Source organism: Copidosoma floridanum, unplaced genomic scaffold (assembly GCF_036245765.1).
Source record: "Copidosoma floridanum isolate Cflo_tuat_1 unplaced genomic scaffold, Cflo_Japanese_pri ptg000020l, whole genome shotgun sequence".
NCBI classification, from domain to species: domain Eukaryota; kingdom Metazoa; phylum Arthropoda; class Insecta; order Hymenoptera; family Encyrtidae; genus Copidosoma; species Copidosoma floridanum.
The window spans coordinates 26,296,142-26,315,854 of NW_028321897.1; the positions used below are offsets into that span (position 1 = coordinate 26,296,142).

The window sequence follows — 19,713 nt, forward strand, 5'->3', positions numbered from 1 at the left end:
TTCCTGCCAACGAGAGCACCGCCTTGCAAGGTTTTAACCTGCTGCCAGTCCCCCACTCCTGGCAAGCGCTAGCACACACCACTCCAACGCGTCCGGCTGACGCGCGTGAACCACGAGACGTGCTGCGAAGCAGGCTTTTCGCTGACCTCTACCCGGACGCGTACGCTGCCGCTGCCCTCGCTGCCGCGGCGGCCGACAGGTCAAGCGACTCTCCCGAGTCATCTCCGGACGTACACAGAGACGAAAAGCGCCACGCAACAACCGTTGCCGTCGACCACGTTCCGGCTAACGACAACATTACACACAGCAACCCGCCCACGCCCAGCCCAGTCCTTTCAGACTCCCGTGTCAACTCCAGCGCTGGACTCATGACCACCATGGAACTACTTCCGTTTTGGCCTAAACACCCTGCCACATGGTTCACGCAGGCCGAGCTCATCTTCGCGAACAACAACACCACCTCCGAAGATGTGAAGAACTCTCAGGTCGTCAAAGCGTTGGGGCCAATCATCGTCGATGGGCTGTCGGACATCCTCGCAGCATCACCAGCAGAAAACAGGTACGAAGACCTTAAGAAACACGTCCTTGCAAGGTTCTCTGACTCCAAGGACCAACAGCTGCACAAGCTGTTCTCTGGACTGTCACTGGGCAACAAGAAGCCCTCACAGCTGTACCGCAAGATGAAAAGCCTAGCTGGCAACAGCCTTACAGACGACAGCTTGAGGGTCAAGTGGCTGGACCTGCTACCTGCAGAGGCGCAACCTTTCTTGCGCATCTTTAAATCCACGTCACTTGACGAACTACTACAGGCCGCAGATGAACTCGTCTGCAACTCTTCGTTCTTGCGAACAAATCACACCTTCGCAGGTGTCTTGCCTGTCTCTTCAGGATACGTCTCGCCTGTCCCGTCACACCAACTGCACAACGAGATACTGCTCCAGGAAATCGCCGCGCTCAAGGCGATGATCACGCAGCTCTCTACAACCAACAAACAACTGCTCGAACTGCTCAAAAACAACAAGGGCAACGGAGGTGCCAGAGGCCGGGACAGGTCGCGCAGCGGAGGACGAAACCAGCCCCCAGGTGCTCACACCTGGTGCTACTTCCACAGGAAGTTCGGCGTCAACGCCTACTCCTGCAAGAAGCCCTGCACCTTCGTGGTACAAACCACCCAACCAACGGGAAACGCTTAGGGCTGCCTCCGACGCAGACGGCGGAGGTCACCCTTCCAACAGGGGAAACCCGTCTGCTTATCAGGGACCACCACCTCAAGGTCGACTTCCTACTCAACTCCGGATCCGTACTGTCGATCCTGCCCCGGCCGCCAAATTTCAGCCAGGCCCAACGAGAGACATTGACCCTGTATGCGGCCAACCACTCGCCCATACACACTTACGGCAGCTGGAAGATCAACCTCAAGCTGGGCCTACGTCGAAACTTACAATGGGAGTTTATCATCGCCAACGTCACCCAGGCTATCATCGGAGCCGACTTCCTGGCAGAACACGGTCTGCTCCCTGATCTCAAACACAAGCGGCTCATCGACCCGCTCACAGGTTTGGCTGTCCAGGGCATCCTGTGCGACACCAACCTGCACTCGATTGCGACAATCGAACAACTGGGACCAGACGACCCTGACGTTGCCAGCCTCTACTCGTCCTTGCTGCACGAATTCGCCGACGTCTTCGCGTGCAGCAGCGCACCAGCGGTTAGCAACCGCCTCCCCGTCCAACATCGGATCATCACCTGCGGCCAACCAGTCTTCGACCGCCCGCGACGCCTCATCGGTGAGCGACTAGCAGCGGCCAAAGCTGCTATCGCCGAGCTCCAAGACCAAGGAGTCGTCAGGCCGTCCAGCAGCCAGTGGGCTAGTCCACTGCACCTCGTGCCCAAGGCCAACAACTCCTGGCGCGTCACCGGCGACTATCGCCGCCTCAACAGCATAACAGTACCAGACAGGTACCCCCTCCCGATCATCGAGGACATGCTACAAGAGAGCCAAGGTCAGGTTTTTACGGTCATCGACCTACACAAAGCTTTTTACCAGGTGCCCATCACCAGCGGAGACGTAAAGAAGACGGCCGTCACGACCCCCTTCGGCCTCTTCGAGTTCCTCGGCACGTCACTCAGCCTCAGAAACGCCACGCAAACAATGCAGCGCACGATGGACCAGCTGCTGCGCAAGCTTCCCTTCGTTAAGGCCTACATCGACGACATCCTCGTCGCGTCACAGACGCACGAGGAGCACCTTCAGCACCTCCGCCAGCTGTTCACCGTCTTGAAGCAGGCAGGATTCAAGGTTAACCTGGCGAAATGCACTTTTGGCAAACCTCAGGTCATCTACTTGGGCTACCAGGTTTCGTCAGAAGGTTGCCGGCCACCAACAGCGAAGGTAGAAGCCATCAAAGTTTTTCCCAAGCCAACCATAGCGTCCGAACTTCGACGGTTCCTGGGAGTAATAAATTACTACCGCAGGTGTGTCCCACGCCGCGGAACTGCAGGCGCCTCTCAACGAGCTGCTCAAGGGCCTGCCAAAAAAAGCTAAGCTTAAATGGACCACACCAGCATCCCAGGCGTTCGACAAATGCAAGGCCAGCGTCATTGACGCCGCTTGCACAACATTCCTGGCCCCAGACGCCCCCTTGGCGCTCCGCACGGACGCCTCGAGCACAGCCATCGGCGCGGCTTTGAAGCAGCTTCAACCGGATGATTCGTGGCGCCCTCTGGGATTCTTCTCACACAAGCTAGACCCCACGCAGGCCAGGTACAGCACGTACGACAGAGAGCTCCTAGCAATCTACGCCTCTGTTAAGCATTTCGAGAGGATACTAGAGGAACGCCCATTCACCATCTTCACGGATCACCGGCCCATCACCTTCGCTGCCTTTCAACCAGCAACCAAGGCTTCACCTAGACAAGCGCGTTACCTTGAATATATTCTCAGGTTTAACTCACGCCTGGTCTACGCTAAAGGTGAAGACAATGTCGTGGCTGATGCTCTCTCCCGGCCGCAAGACGACCCCGAGACACCGCCCCCCGAAGCTTTAACACCAGCTGCGAAATCAATCGAAGTAGCGACCACCGACGTCACCCCAATGACTTAGCTGCAGACACTAGTCGCCACCGTCGCAATGCCCTCGATCCTCAGCCCAGCCTTCATCGCCCAAGAGCAGGCGCACGATGCAGAGCTCCTCGACCTGCTAGGCAACCCAACGAACAACCTGGTACTCCAACAAATCAACATTGAGGGCCACTACGTCTATGGAGACATCACGCAAGGCGTGGTGCGGCCGTACCTACCGGCGTCTCTCTGGCGCACAGCCTTCGACGTTGTGCACGCTCTCGCACACCCCAGCGGCAAAGCCACGTCCCGCACCCTGAGTCAGAAATTTGTCTGGCCAGGAGTGCGCAAAAACGCCTTAGCCTGGGCTAAAACTTGCGAAGCCTGCCAGCGCTCCAAAATTAGTCGCCACAACCGATCAGCGCTAGGCAGATTCACCGAGCCCGACAACCGCCTGGAACATGTCCACATTGACATCATCAAGATACCTCTAGTCGCAGGCATGCAGTACTGCCTTACGATCATTGATCGGTTTACTCGCTGGCCACAAGCGATCCCGCTGTCCAACATCCAGGCACCCACCATCGCCAAAGCCTTTTTCGATCACTGGATCAGTTTCTTCGGAACCCCGCTCCTCTTCACCTCAGACCGTAGCGCCCAATTTGAGTCGAGCCTCTTCAAGGAACTGGCCCAGATAATCGGCACAAAGCTGTGCCACACAACCTCGTATCACCCGCAGTCTGAATGAATTTCTTATTTGTTTATAAAAAATGTTTCTAACAATTAATCGGCCAATTTTATAGCCAAGCACCTTCAAAAATCGGATTCAGCGCATCGAATAACATTAAAAAAACTTTGGTCCAGCCATGGACCTCTATCGGCTACGAAAAGTACCCTGGCTCCCGGAAATTACGTCCGCCAATGCACCAATGTGGCGTTGGTCGCCATATTCTCTGGAGCGCCACCCGCCGAAATTTAAATAAAATAATGTCTGGGATCGTGTAAATGAGTTTCAATTAGTAAATGTAGTACAATATCGATTGCATTCTAATATACACGTCTATATATTTTATAATAATTCCATCGATCATGAAAAAATGAGGAATTTTTTAAAGTATGTAAGAATCATCTATAAATTTTATAAAGATATAAAAATTGTACTTACGTAGAAAGTGAATAGCCTACGTGCTTGAAAAATAACATTAAAAAAAATTTATAAAAATAAAATAATTCTATAAAAATATTTCTAAAAAAAGTAAAATGTAAAAAATAATAAAGTAAATGATCGATACTCAATAAAAAAGATTCTTGTAAAAATTAGCAAAGTGCATATAATATAAAAAATATCATTCCATTGGATTTAGTTCCTGTATTCAAGTTGAATAGTTTGATAAGAAAAAGCTGCTTCTGGTGCTTTTCAAAAAGTATCTTTAAAAATATTTAAAAGATCGAACGTAAACAAACATAGCAGGCAACTGTTTGTGTGTTAGAGAGGCGGCCGTCATGTTCTGTAGAGCGCCGAGCTACTGGAAATTCCGGATGCTCTTTTTCTATGGAGTGTCGCAACTGTATAAACTGTGACTGAACCACCTTGTGGAAAACTTGGTACTGCTACCAAATTGTGACAAACCACACAAAGTATAAAAGTGGTACTTCGTACCACCTGTCTTATCTTGCACCGTGTGTATGGTGCTGAAGCACAAGTAGAAAGAGACACAATATCAAACGTGTATGTCCATCTTTCTTGCACGTTGCCAACGGTGGGAAGGTTGCATCAGCTATACTTAGTTTGCTGACCCCCACCGCAGAGATGTTAAAAATACCGGGTCTGCATGGACCAGGTCTATTCAGACCTACTTATTGGTCTGCATGAGGTCTGCAAAATTATCGAAGGTCTGGTCGGTTTAGACCAATTAGATCTACCAAATGGTCTGAATGAAGCATTAAAAATACTGTTGCGTTCAGACCAGTGCTCCTAAAGACGGTACCCGCAACGTGCAAAAATTCAAAAAATTGTAACTAATAACACAAGCACCTGTAACCCAATGACCCAGGGTGCTTACGAGTCCATTATATTAAACCATAAAATGTTAATTAATAACCCAAGTCTCTATCACCAGGTAACCCAGGGAGCTTACTGTCCACTCTATTAAATACGAAAATATAAATCAACAACACAAGCATTTATCACCAGATGACCCGGGGCACTTACTGGCCACTCTTTCGAATAATAAAATGTCAATTACTAACACAGGAGCCTATTCTTAGATGACCCAGGGCACTTACTGAACCCTTTATTAAATAATAAAATGTTAATTAACAACACAAGTGCCTATCACCAGATGACTCAGGGCACGTACTGGCCACTCTGGTACAAACCACGTAATAATCAAACAAATAATAATTTTAACAAACGTTGGTGACATGAAAATAGAGTAGCTAATAGAAATCAAACTATGCAAAAGTAATTTTAGGTAAATTGAAAATTTTTATTTCCTAATATATACAAGTAAAAAATCATTGTCATGTTTTGTGCCAAATAAGTGCAGTAGAATCATACTTTTCAAACTCCTTCAATAAAAAATTGATGTGTCCATAAGCTGGCTAGCACACCCTTGCATAGTTTATCAGGACCTTTGCAATAAACAATTGTTCGGATTTTTTCCCATCACTATCTTCATTAACATATTCACTGGCACAGCTGCTGTAATATTTTCAACTATCATTATCATTATCATTACTATTATCATCATTATCATCATCATCATATATCACTATCATCAGCAGGAGCAAAGCAATACTTGTCAGCAAACATTTCCCGTTCATCCTCAACACTTTTACTCAACTCTGATTCATCAATGAATAAATCATAATTTTTATGATTAAAGCAGTGTATTGCTGCGTTTATATAGATAAAGTCTGGGAGTCTGCCAGACTAGCGTTGAAGCTGATAAGAGTGAGAAAAAGGTTAGATGTGGATTAGAAATAATTGTCCACGTCAATTACTTTTTCATTTTCAATAAACAAATTCTGAATATGTATTGTATCACTTACATTGATAGTTTTCGAAAATTTTTTGTTTTTGTCGAGTTTTTCGGCTTTCCGTTTTTTTATACATCGCGTGTGTATTTATCACACCATGATTTTTTAACTTTCTTACAGTACAGACGAGATTCAAATTTTTCATTGATAGTACACGTTCATTTATTACTTTACGAGTACTTTTTGTAAACAACAATAATTTGGAGTAATCAGAGCAGACAGCAGAAGCCATACGTTCATATCTTCATATTGAAAAGGGTGTTCCACTGTTCCGCTAAACTCAAATTGAGTGAACAGACTGAACAGACCTATACCTCTTTTTCCATCAGGCAACAAAGCCTATATATATTTATATGGTTGCAACTACGTTGACTGACAGAGAACACAGCATAGGTCTGTTCAGTCTGTTTACTCAATTTTAGTTTAGCGGAACAGTAGAACCCCCTTTTCACATGAACGTTCACATTGAATTAAGCAAAAAATGTCTATGTGAACAGCTCCCTAATCTCTAAGTCAAAGATGTACCTTCATGGCCGAACATGGTAAGTATATGGTAACCGTACCTTCAGGTAGCCTGAACCCGCCCGGACACGCACCTGGTAACGCTACCTACGGGGGCCATAGGAATTAGTATTCGGTAGCGGGAGATGGCCTTGAAGGAGCCTTAAGGTTAACGGGATCTATTTCTATTCGAAAAATCATAGAGGTATAAGAATAGAAGGGAAAAGCGCTATACTAGCCCATTAGCGGCAGCGACAGCATAAATAAGTGTAACGGGGCATCTGTCCTTGTTGCTAAAGCCACGTTATTGGCTACTTCTTCGTCCTGAATCCTACAGTTGATTCAATCTCATGTATGAGTCATACAGTATGACTCGACCAATAACATAACTGCCAGACAAAGACAGATGCCCCGTTACGTAGCGAATTCTGCTGTGGCATATCACGCCCCCTTTTCTCCTCTATTCTTATACCTCTATGCGAAAAATACATAAGGTGGGGTTCCTAAGCCACCTAACCGATCAGCAAATCAGGAAGCTTGGAGCAAGCAACCTTCCATATTGCAACGTTTGGGATTATGCCTCTACCACGTGACCTCAATATATATATATGACTAATATAGAGGCGAAATAACACAGGTCTTATGGGAGGAGTCTTGTTTTTATTTTTTTTTCGCACTTAAAAAGATATTGAGCTTTAAAAGGTTGTTAATTCCATGTTACCGACATTATGAGAAATACGTAGTTATTTTTTTCCTTTGATGAATTCGTTCATGAAGGTTGAAACAGCATTTTGAACGTATACGGAGTGCCGTTTAACCCTACTTTGAGCTGTTTGTTTCAGCTGTTGCTGCTGCTGCGCTACTGCTGCTGATGCTCAGAGATAAACAAACAGCTCAAAGTAGGGTTAAACGGCACTCCGTATACGTTCAAAACGCTGTTTCAATCTTCATGAACGAATTCATCAAAGGAAAAAAATAACTACGTAACTCTCATTATGTCAGTAACATGGAGTTAACAACCTTTTTAAGCTCAATATCTTTTTAAGTGCAAAAAAAAATAAAAACAAGATTCCTCCCATAAGACCTGTGTTATTTCGCCTCTACATTAGTAATATATATACTGAGGTCACGTGTTAGAGGCACAATCCCATTAGGTTAGGCGGATTCAATATCAAAACTTTTTTCCTACATCGAACATATAGCTATACGATCTAGAAAGAATGTTCCGTCGAGCAGACAGCACAGCAGTGAAGGGGCATTGCCAAAGACACGCGGAAATTAAAAATTGTTATATCAATAACACAAGTGCCTATCACCCAATGACTCAGGGCGCTTTTACTAACCTCTCTATTAAATAATAAAGTATTAATTATAAACACAAGTGCCTATCACCCAATGACTTGGGGCGCTAACTGGCCTCTCTATTAAATAATAAAATAATAATTATTAACACAAACGCCTATCACCCCATGACCCGGGGCGCTTACTAGTCACTTTATTAAACGATATATAGTATTAATCTCAGTTAAAAATTTATAGCTTTAAATATACCCATAAATTATAGCTATAAGTATAGCTCTAACTACCTATAAAACAGCTATAATAATGTATAAAATTCAGCTATAAATATAGCTATAAATTACAGCAGTAATCTTTTTACAAATTTTAAATAAAAATTAGTTTAAAATCAGATTTTTTCAACACATATCGTTCAGTATAGACGGTATCATCCGTGTGATAACTGTAAAACCGAGGGCCTAAAGTATTTTTAAACAATTTTTTAAAAACTTAAAATTGTATTAGATTCCTTGTTTTTTTTTCTACTTATTCAAAAATACTTCAGGCCCCCAGTTTACTGTTATCATACGGATAATACCTTCTGTACTGATCGATATGTGTTGAAAAAATCTGATTTTAAACTAATTTTTATTCATTATTTGTGAAAAATTTACAAATGTAGTTTATAGCTGTATTTATAGCTGAATTTTATACATTATTATAGCTGTTTTATAGGTAGTTATAGCTATATAAGCACGCGGTGGCTCAGTTGGCTAGGTCGTGGATTGGGACGCGGGAGACCGTGGTTCGATTCCCGGCCAGTGCAACTTTTTCGGGCAAGTGCCTCTGTGTATTTTCACAAGTGCTTTTTCACCACACAATGCTCCTCGAGGAGGGTTTAGGCGACCTCCTCGCAGTGAAATTGCCTAATTTCCCCCTACTCCCCTCCCAATAATGTGAGGCCACCTATCCTTCTTCCCTTCCTTCTCCAAAGTGCTAAGTGCCCTGTGTAGTGCCCTTTATAGGAGCCGGACGTAAAGCACTATAATAAAAAAAAAAAAAAAAAAAGTTATAGCTATAATTATAGCTATAAATTATAGGCATATTAATAGCTATAAATTTTTGACTGAGATAAATAGCACAACGGTCTTCAGGTGATAGGTGCTTGTGCTGTTAATTAATATTTTATTATTTAATAGAGAGGCCAGTAAGCGCCCCGGGTCAGTAGGTAATAGGCGTTTGTGTCAATAATTAATACTTTATTATTTAATAGAGAGCCCAATAAGCGCCCCGGGTCAGTAGGTAATAGGCGTTTGTGTTAATAATTAATATTTTACAATTTAACAGAGTGGCGTGAGCACCCTGGGTCATCGGGTGATAGGAGCTTGTGTTAATTATTAATACTCTATTATTAAATTGAGAGGCTAGTAAGCACCTCGGGTCATCGGGTGATAGGCACTTGCGTTATTAATTAATACTTTATTATTTAATAGAGAGGCCAGTAAGCGCCCAGGTCACTAGGTGATAGGCGTTTGTGTTAATTATTAATACTTTATTATTCAATTTAGATGCCAGTTAGCACCCTGGGTCATTGGGTGATAGGCACTTGTGTTAATAATTAATACTTTATTATTTAATAGAGAGGCCAGTTAGCGCCCCGGGTCATTGGGTGATAGGCACTTGTGTTATAATATTACAATTATGAATTTTCACGTGTCTTTGGCAATGCCTCTTCACTGCTGTGCTGTCTGCTCGACGGAACATTCTCCCCAGATCGTATAACTATATATACGATCTAGGGAAGAAGTTCTGATATTGAATCCGCCTACACCTCAACGCTGCCATATTGGTTTTTCTACCACTGAGCGTTGAGAGTGCGTTGTTCAACTACTGCTATACGTAAACAAGAGTATAGGGTGAAAAATTTCATCGATAATTAATATTATTAAAATTTGTTAGGTGCACTTTTTTGGATGTAAATATAATTCTATATAATATCTGACTGTTTGTGAGATGTACAATAAACGGTGTGTATTAAATGTTTCAACAAACAAATTTTACAATTTTTTTTCCCTTATGATGTGAATTTTTAACATCAAAACGTAGTTTTTCCGTTCATCTCTGGCAATATCTAATTTAAGTTATCGTAAATCGTAAATAAATTGTAAGTTGTTGAACAAAGTGCTCTCAACGCTCATTGGTGGAAAATATAATATGGAAGGTCGCTTGTTCCAAGCCTCTTAAGTCCTAAGTCCTAAGTAGCTGATAGATTCGATGGCTGAAGGGCCCATAGCATGGTGTAAGATAAGACAGGTGGTACGAACGTAGGGCGTAGGGGTATAAGAATAGAGGAGAATAGAGGGCATGATGTGCGACAGCAGAATTTGCTACGTAACAGGGCATCTGTCTTTGTCTAGCAATTATGTTGTTGGTCGAGTCCTACTCCTACATGAGATTGAATCAACTGTAGCCTAGAACGTGGCTTTGGCAACAAAGAAAAATGCCCCGTCACAATTATGCTGTCGCTGCCGCTAATGGGCTAGTATAGCGCTTTTCTCCTCTGTTCTCATACCTCTATGGGTACGAAGTACAGCATTGGGTTAGGCGGATTCAATATCAGAACTTTTTCCGTAGATCGTATACACAGCCATACGATCTAGGGAGAATGTTTCGCCGAGCAGACAGCAGTGAAAGGCATTGCCAAAGACAGTACCCACAATACGCGGAAATTAAGGATTGTAATGTTAATAACACAAGTGCCTATCACCCAACAACCTGGTGCACTTACTAGCTACTCTATTAAATAATATAATACTAATTATTTACACAAGCGTCTATCACCTAATGACCCGGGGTGCATACTGGTCGCTATATTAAACGATATATATTGTTAATTAATAGCACAAGTGTTTATCACCCTAACGTCCGGGGCGCTTACTGGCTACTTTATTAAATAATAAAATATTAATTATTAACACAAGCGCCTAAGGTAAAACGCCCAATACTTGGACAGATTTTTCGAAACTAATTTTAACGCTCATATTCCGAAGTTAATGTGCAATACTTCCATATTTTTTAAATAATTACTTGTAATTAGGATGCCTTAGGATTATATAACACACAAAAAATGTTTTAAAATAGCTCTTAAATAATAGTTATCGTACATTTTAAAACATGTCAACTTATCGGAGTAGTTGGACAATCATTCTCGACTGTCGTAGTAGTTGGACAACCTTGAAAACCAAAAGTTGGACAATGCTGCAGTACTTGGACAAGTTGGAAAGCAGTACTTGGACAATACTAACTTAAACGATTTTACAGTTGTATAAATTACGATAAGGCACAAGTACTTATTAAAACTAAAGTATGTATTTAGATAAATACCTTATAACGAAAAAATGTTAACGAAGGGGATAAATAATAACAAATTTATTACGTAAAATTCGTAAGTAAAATTATTAATCTTTTTTCCAAAAATAATTTATTAAATGCAAGATAAATCCCTCAGGGTGCATTTTGATTTTCAACATTTTCAATTGTGAGGAATCGCACTTCTCCTTCTTGATTTGAATTTTCTTTAGAAGGAACTGCATCTCTTCAATAGCAAACGAATTATCCAACTCAATTAAGCTCTCACCTCGGTACTCAGTTTTTTCAATTATTCTATCAGTGAGATAGTGTAAAACCAATTTTACTGTTTTTTTTTTAATTTTGTTATTTAAGATTTATTTTTAATAAGACTATAATTTTTCTTACTTTTCTTTTTTGTTTTTGTTGTATGACCTCCACTTTTGTTCTTTTTCATTATTTTATATTTTTTTAAAAACATTTTTCCTCTTTTCAGAACCCATACTTCATCTGTATTTACAGTGAATTGGAGGTTAACTTTTAAAAATGTTGAAAAAACAATTTTCTTAAAGCGGTGCACCCCTTAACAACAAAACTGATTAGTAAAGTGTTTTTTTTCTACAAAGTACTTCACTTTTTATACACTTTTGTTTAAAAAATTCGCATAAAAGATTAACTACGTTAAAAGGTAAACAACTTTGATTGTATGTCCATGTACTGGCTACGACGTTTTTGTGCCTATGACCTGAAGTTGGACAAGAGCTCCACGTCTGTCCAACTACTACGAAATCGTGAGGTGTACTTGGACAGCTAATTTTACATTATAAAAATTTTTTTTGTCCACGATTACATTAGAAATATTGTTAATTAATGTAAAAGTTGTAAAATAATACCATACAGCATTTATACAAATGCATTGGATTAATTTTAACGAGCATTACCTATTATCAAAATCATAGAAAACGGAGAAAAATTATCGCAGTCTTATGGCGCCTACGGTGAAATTTAGAATCATTCGCATGTATTAAATGTTGCTGAAATTTTTTTAAAAATTCAAGTATATCATCAATAATAATCATAGCAATATTAATCTATTACGTTTTTTAAAATATCTCTTTTTTATTTGCTACAATGACTGATTTTCCACTGTCCAAGTATCGGTCTGAATTTCAGTTTTGTCCAAGTATTGGGCGTTTTACCTTATCACCCAATGACCCAGCGCGCCAACTGGCTTCTCCATGAAATATTAAAATTTTAAATAATAACACAAGGGCCTATGACCTATGACTTGTCGATACGAGTGACGAGTCTCGCACTCTCGAAAAATGTGCGCCGTGGTTCGACGGCTGGCCGCGGCGGATCGCCCCGATCAGTGGAAAAAAGTTGTCTCACGCCGTAGCATTACTTAGCAATCTCTCTACTCATCTCTGCCAGTGCCCAGTGCCCATGCCCATGGTGTAATCAGCGGTGGTGGGTGAACAGCAGCAATGGGATATCGTTGCGGCCAGATTTGGGAATTCTCTAGGACCCAACCTCTTTGACGTGGGAAATCACTAGATCAAAAAAAAATAGTAACGAAGGTGACGCGCGAGATTCAAATAAGATCCAATAACACAAGCGCCTATCACCCAATAACCTGGGGCGCTTACTGGCGACTTTGTTTAATAGATAATTATTAATAACACAAGCGCCTATCACCTGATGACCCGGGGCGCTTACTGGCCACTCTTTTAAATAAATAATTATTAGTAAATAACACAAGCGCCTATCACCTGATGACCCGGGGCGCTTACTGGCCACTCTTTTAAATAAATAATTATTAGTAAATAACACAAGTGCCTATCACCTGATGACCCGGGGTGCCTACTGACCACTCTGTTAAATAAATAATTATTAATAACACAAGTGCCTATCACCTAATGACCCAATGCGCTTACTGGCCACTCTTTTAAATAAATAATTATTAACAACGCAAGCGCCTATCACCTAATAACCCGGGGCGCTTACTGGCTACTAATGAGTACTAAATTATCAAGTAATTACAAGAGCGCCAATTAAAAAGATCTTTGTCGTACTAGATAAGCAATCGAAATTGTGATATGTTTAATAAGTTATCGATCAACTTTTTCTCATCTAATAGTGTTGCAAATAAGTGTCCTGGATCATCAGGAAGACGGTGCTTGACATATTTATAAATAATTATTGTGTTATTTATTAATAATTATTTATTTAAAAGCGCGGCCAGTAAGCGCCCCGGGTCACTAGGTGATAGGCGCTTGTGTTATTAATAATTATTTATTCAAAAGAGTGGCCAGTAAGTGCCCCGGGTTATTAGGTGATAGGCGCTTGTGTTATTTACTAATAATTATTTATTTAAAAGAGTGGCCAGTAAGCGCCCCGGGTCACTAGGTGATAGGCGCTTGTGTTATTAATAATTATTTATTCAAAAGAGTGGCCAGTAAGTGCCCCGGGTTATTAGGTGATAGGCGCTTGTGTTATTTACTAATAATTATTTATTTAAAAGAGTGGCCAGTAAGCGCCCCGGGTCACTAGGTGATAGGCGCTTGTGTTATTAATAATTATTTATTCAAAAGAGTGGCCAGTAAGTGCCCCGGGTTATTAGGTGATAGGCGCTTGTGTAATTTACTAATAATTATTTATTTAAAAGAGTGGCCAGTAAGTGCCCCGGGTCACTAGGTGATAGGCGCTTGTGTTATTAATAATTATTTATTCAAAAGAGTGGCCAGTAAGTGCCCCGGGTTATTAGGTGATAGGCGCTTGTGTAATTTACTAATAATTATTTATTTAAAAGAGTGGCCAGTAAGTGCCCCGGGTCACTAGGTGATAGGCGCTTGTGTTATTAATAATTATTTATTCAAAAGAGTGGCCAGTAAGTGCCCCGGGTTATTAGGTGATAGGCGCTTGTGTTATTTACTAATAATTGTTTATTTAAAAGAGGGGCCAGTAAGCGCCCCGGGTCATCAGGTGATAGGCGCTTGTGTTATTTACTAATAATTATTCATTTAAAAGAGTGGCCAGTAAGCGCCCCGGGTGAATGGGTAATAGGCGCTTGTGTTATTGGACCTTATTTGAATCTCGCGCGTCACCTTCGGTACTATTTTTTTTTTGATCTAGTGATTTCCCACGGCAGAGAGGTTGGGTCCAGGAGAATTCCCAAATCTGGCCGGAACTATATCCCATCGCTGGTGAACAGTAAACGTGTATTTATTACATGACCTGCCATAATTGTAATTAATGTAGTAATTAGTAAGAAATGTAATTGATGTAAGAATGCAGAGGACCGATGTCGGGGGGTCCAAAAACTCGAAATGGTATCTGAATTTCGAGCGATTATACAAATTTCTTTGTATTTCATACACACTTATACACAATGTTACTTATACTTTGTTCAATCAGTAAAAACTGTATTTAATATTAAGTGTAGAAAGCTAGTGTAAACGATATAACGAAAAGTTATGGTAAACGGTACGTTATATTAAACTAAAATTAATGGGTCAGCGACTATTTGCACAAAAAACCAAATAGTGATTTTCTGACTTGAGGTTGGCAACAGGCACTGGAAATCATAAATTCTGCAGTTCTAACAGCTAACATAGATGGCAGAAGATCTTAGTTATACCTGCATACTGCTAGATGGCGCTAAGTGTCTGAAAGATATATTATAAATTTTAATTTAATTTAATTGGGGTTAGAGGTTAGAGGTTGGAGGGTGCAGCGTTGGGTTAGGCGGATTCAATATCGGAACTTTTTTCCTAGATCGTATAGCTATATATACGATCTAGGGAAAATTTTCCGTCGAGCAGACAGCACAGCAGTAAAGAAGCATTGCCAAAGACACGCGGAAATTAAAAATGGTAATATTAATAACACAAGTGCCCATCACCTAATGACTCAGGGCGCTAACTGGCCTCTCAATTAAATGATAAAGTATTAATTATTAACACAAATGCGTATCACCTAGTGACCTGGGGCCCTTACTGGCCTCTCTATTAAATAATAAAGTATAAATTATTAACACAAACGCCTATCATTCAATGACCTGGGGCGCTTACTAGTCGCTTTATTGAAAAACAAAATATTAACAATAGCACAAGCACCAATTACCCAATGACCCGGGGCACTTACTGGCCTCTCTATTAAATAATGGAGTATTAATTATTAACACAAGTGCCTATCACTCAATGACCCTGGGCGCTAACTGGCCTCTCTATTAAATAATAAAGTATTAATTATTAATACAAGCGCCTATCACCCGATGACCCGGGGTGCTTACTGGCCACTCTGTGAAATAATAAAATATTAATTAATAGCACAAGCGCCTATCACCTAGTGACCCGCGGCGCGGCCGTAGCAATGTAGCATTGGCGTTAGCAATCTCTCTACTCATCTCTGGCACTGGGGCCGTACCATATAACTATTTTTCTGTACATCGGCCTATGTTATAACATAGGCCCGCAAAGCTAAAAAACGTTATATGGTACGGCTCCTGGCAAGCGGTAACCTCACTACTGGTTGGGCAATAAGCAATGATGCGTAATTATAGTATCAGCAAAATAACTAGATGACACTTGGTAACATTGTAGTAGAAGCGATTTTCAACCTTTAGTATATCGAAACTAATGCTCCCTATTTATCGAGAACCGAGATATGGGGCGATAAAAAAAATTTTATTTTTTGCTTGTTAACTAAATAAAACTACAGTTATCAGAAAGATTACACGTAACGCATATTACAAAATTTTTGCCAGGCTGAAACGTATTGGTTGGTTGGAAACACGGAGTTATTTAAAAAAATTAATAACAATTTTTTTTTAATTATTTTGTGTTAAAAATCAGCCAGTATGTTTCGGCTGGCAAAAATTTTGTAACATACGTTAGGTGTATTCTTTCTGTAAATCGTCGTTTGGTTTGGTTAACAAGCAAAAAAAAATTTTTTTTTCATCGCCTTATATTTCGGTTCTCGATGAATGGAGAGCATTAGTTTAACTAGACGAAAGGTTGGAAATCGTTTCTACTGCAATGTTACCAAGTATCATCCGGTTATTTTGCTTATGCTATAATTACGCATCATTGCTCTAACTATACTGCTTCTTGTTCGTTACGGCAACTTGTTGTGTAGGCCCTTACTCCTCTTCGTTCATTGTACTACAGCCCGCAGTTGTATTTATTTATTTATTTGTTATTTATTATTTATTCGTGGTTATTATCTTATTAATTATGTAAACTAACATTGTTACATTTAATTATAGTATATCTATGTATTAATACCAATAAATACAATTATTCATTAACGTATAAAGAATAATGCGTTCTGTCATGCACCCAGCAATTTCTAATATGTGGCCAAGACACATTTCCTACGCCCCTTTAAGACGTGAGTGCTTAATTTTTATCAGTTCATTTAATGAGTTTTAGTGGTGTTTTTGCTAATTTTTACTATTAATTTTAATATCTTAGGTTTTTTATGTAAAAAATCTTGGAGCAACAAAGGATTTTATTCCAATCCACTTTTATATTGTAGAAATATCGAAATAAACAAAATTTCACAACTGGGTATCATCGAATTTTCTACATGTGAACAATTTCAAGCTAACAATCAGTTGGCCAATTTTTATCACTCTGGGACACTTTTGAGAGGCCAAGAACCATCTTCGAAAGTTGAAGAAGCAATAAAAACAATAAAAGAAGAAAAAGAAAAGCAAAAAGTCAACAGTTATACAATAACAGCCATTACACAGGTACCTGGTAAAGCTATTGAAAGCAAAAAAAATCTCTGGCAAAAAATCAAAGCAGAACTATTACATTACTATCATGGGTTCAGGTTACTATACTTAGATATGAAAGTATCAGGTAAACTCATCTGCAGAATTTTGCAAGGATACGAGTTAAACAGAAGAGAACACAGATTAGTAAGGTCTCATAATTAAAAGAAGATAAATTTTTTTTATAACATACCGTTTGTTTTTCAGCTTATCAAAACTACTGGTGATATGTTCAGGCTCATTCCATTTTCCGTTTTCATCATTGTCCCATTTATGGAATTCTTACTCCCATTAGCAATCAAATTTTTTCCTGGATTATTGCCTTCTACTTTCCAAACAGCAAATGAAAAAGAAGATAAACTTAAACAAGCTTTGAAAGTATAAAGTTTTTACTAAGAAGAATTTTGGTAACTGAGTTTCATTGTACATTACATACATAACATTTATTTTAAGGTAAAAATTGAAATGGCAAAGTTTTTACAAAAAACATTAGATGAAATGGCTGTGCAGTCATCAAATAATCACTCTGAAAGAGCTAAGGAATTCGTAGATTTTTTTTATAAGCTTAGAACAACAGGTTCAGTCGCGTCAAATGAAGATATAATGAAATTTAGTAAGCTATTCGAGGATGAGATTACTCTTGATTCTCTATCTCGTCAACAATTAATTGCTCTATGTAGGGTTCTGGATGTCCAAACTCTTGGAACAACTAATTTTTTGAGATTTTTGTTGAGAATGAAATTAAGAAGTCTTGCTGCAGATGACAAAGTAAGTAACTAAGTTACTAGTCCGTGATTGAATCATAACTATGTAATAATTTTTACTTCTGTATTATAACATACTTTTGATTCAATCAGTTTCATATAACTTAATAATCTATTAATTCAATGTAAAAATCTAGACATAGAATGTTTGAAATGCAGTGAGCCTAAGATTTAAAGTGTGATACATTGAAAATTGATTGTTTCGAAGTATAAACCAATAATTTAATGTTTCATATATCACTGCTGTCCTTTTCAAGTGAAAGATCCTTTTATAATTTAGTATTAATTTTCTAAGGCTTATTAAATTTTCCAAGCATATGCAATCATTTTATAATGGTAGGTAAGTACAAATTACTAACTTGAATACACCATCTATAGTACCTGCCCATGCAGAGATACCCTTTGTGGGCTAGAAACCAAGTATTTATTAGAAATAATTAAATTGAATCACAGTAGCTTTGCGCCGATATCAGGTCGCCCAAAACTTTCTCAAGATGTTGGCCTTAGAGATGTTAGATTTTTGTTTATCCTGATACCTTACAAAATCATAACTTAAGCGTTTTTGTAAGATTAGGTCTAAGTCCGTATTTGAAATTTTAACAAGTTCTGTTTAGTGAAACAAGAGAAAAGTGTGAAATAGTAAAGCCTTTTTCGATGGTCACAATCTCTACAGCGGACATCTGAAGAATTTGCCAGACTCTATGAAGGCTTTTTCCCTATAAAAATACTTCACTTTCGAAAAATGAATTATTGATTTTTTTCCTTATAAGTGTTTAACAATCAAACTTGTAAACTTATATTTAATTCACCTGTAACGGGACAAACTTCATTTGTTTTAAGAGAGTTGGGTCGCAATTCACTTATCGATGAAAATGTTTGGAAAAAATTATATGTTGCAAAAAAACATTTCATGGATGTAGTCACCAAATTTGAATACAATCGCGTCTACAGATTTCGAGAAAAAAAATTTATGAAGTTTTCCTTTTTTGTCATCTTTAACATGGGCTCAAAAGTAAGTTATCAAAAAAGCTATGCAGAAAAATACCTATTACTCTTGACACAGCGATGAGAATGTTTTGAAAAACTATTATGTAGCTTATGACAACTTCATCCGTACACGTGAAAAGTTTTAACAAAATTGCGTCTGCAGTTACGGAGATATTTGCACAAACGTAAACAAATTTTTTTCCAGCTCGCATGCTACATTCATGCGGCAGATAAGGAGGCACTGATAGAGTAAGAGATCTACCTGCTGTGGACCCCATTCTGAAAACTTACAGATACTGCAGAAAAAAAAATTTATTCATACACAAGAAACTTAAACTTTTCAATATCCGTCTTCAGGAACAGCTGATTTTTAGTGCAATAGTGTTAAAAAAATTCGGATAGTAGCGAAAATCACCAAATTTGATTTCGCGTGGAAACTGTAAATCATACAAAAAAGTGGTTCAGACAAAAAATGTAGTTCTGAAAAAGACCTACAAGAAAAAAAAGAAAAAATGGTTGTTTCGTTCGTCCGCAAAGTTAAAAAAACCAGTAAAAATAGCGTTTTTTTCGAATGTTAATAACACATACCCCTTCAGAGCAAATGTTCCCAAAATAATTGGAAATTGTGCGCCTTGATTGTGTTAATAAGCCCTAAAAATTTCAAATCGATCGACTCAATAGTTTTTGCAAAAAGTCAATTGTTTATTCAAAAAGTGCTTTCGTAGAATCGCTCTCATTTTTTTTTCAAACAACTTATACTACTGATTTTGATTGGATTCTCTTCCTTAAGAATTACTTTATCAAGTAGAAAGTGGATTTTATTGATTTTCATACATTTTATTGTTGTAAAACGCTACTGAAAAACAAATACGTTTTGACAGTATAAATAAATGAAATAACTGTTGCATTTTCAGTCGTACAACAACAGGAGTAGGCGCATATTGTAGCTA

General features: G+C 39.5%; 1 protein-coding gene across 1 annotated transcript in view; it reads left to right on the forward strand.

Annotated features, from left to right (window-relative positions):
* The first annotated feature begins 16,395 nt into the window (after positions 1-16,395).
* Letm1 (Leucine zipper and EF-hand containing transmembrane protein 1) overlaps positions 16,396-19,713 on the forward strand; it is a 224,786-nt gene continuing 221,468 nt past the window's right edge. The window contains exons 1-4 of the mRNA XM_089593931.1: positions 16,396-16,624; positions 16,708-17,159; positions 17,220-17,390; positions 17,466-17,780. Of these exons, the coding sequence (XP_089450057.1) occupies positions 16,555-16,624; positions 16,708-17,159; positions 17,220-17,390; positions 17,466-17,780 (1,008 nt within the window). The 5' untranslated portion in view covers positions 16,396-16,554. The remainder of the gene's footprint in view (positions 16,625-16,707; positions 17,160-17,219; positions 17,391-17,465; positions 17,781-19,713) is intronic.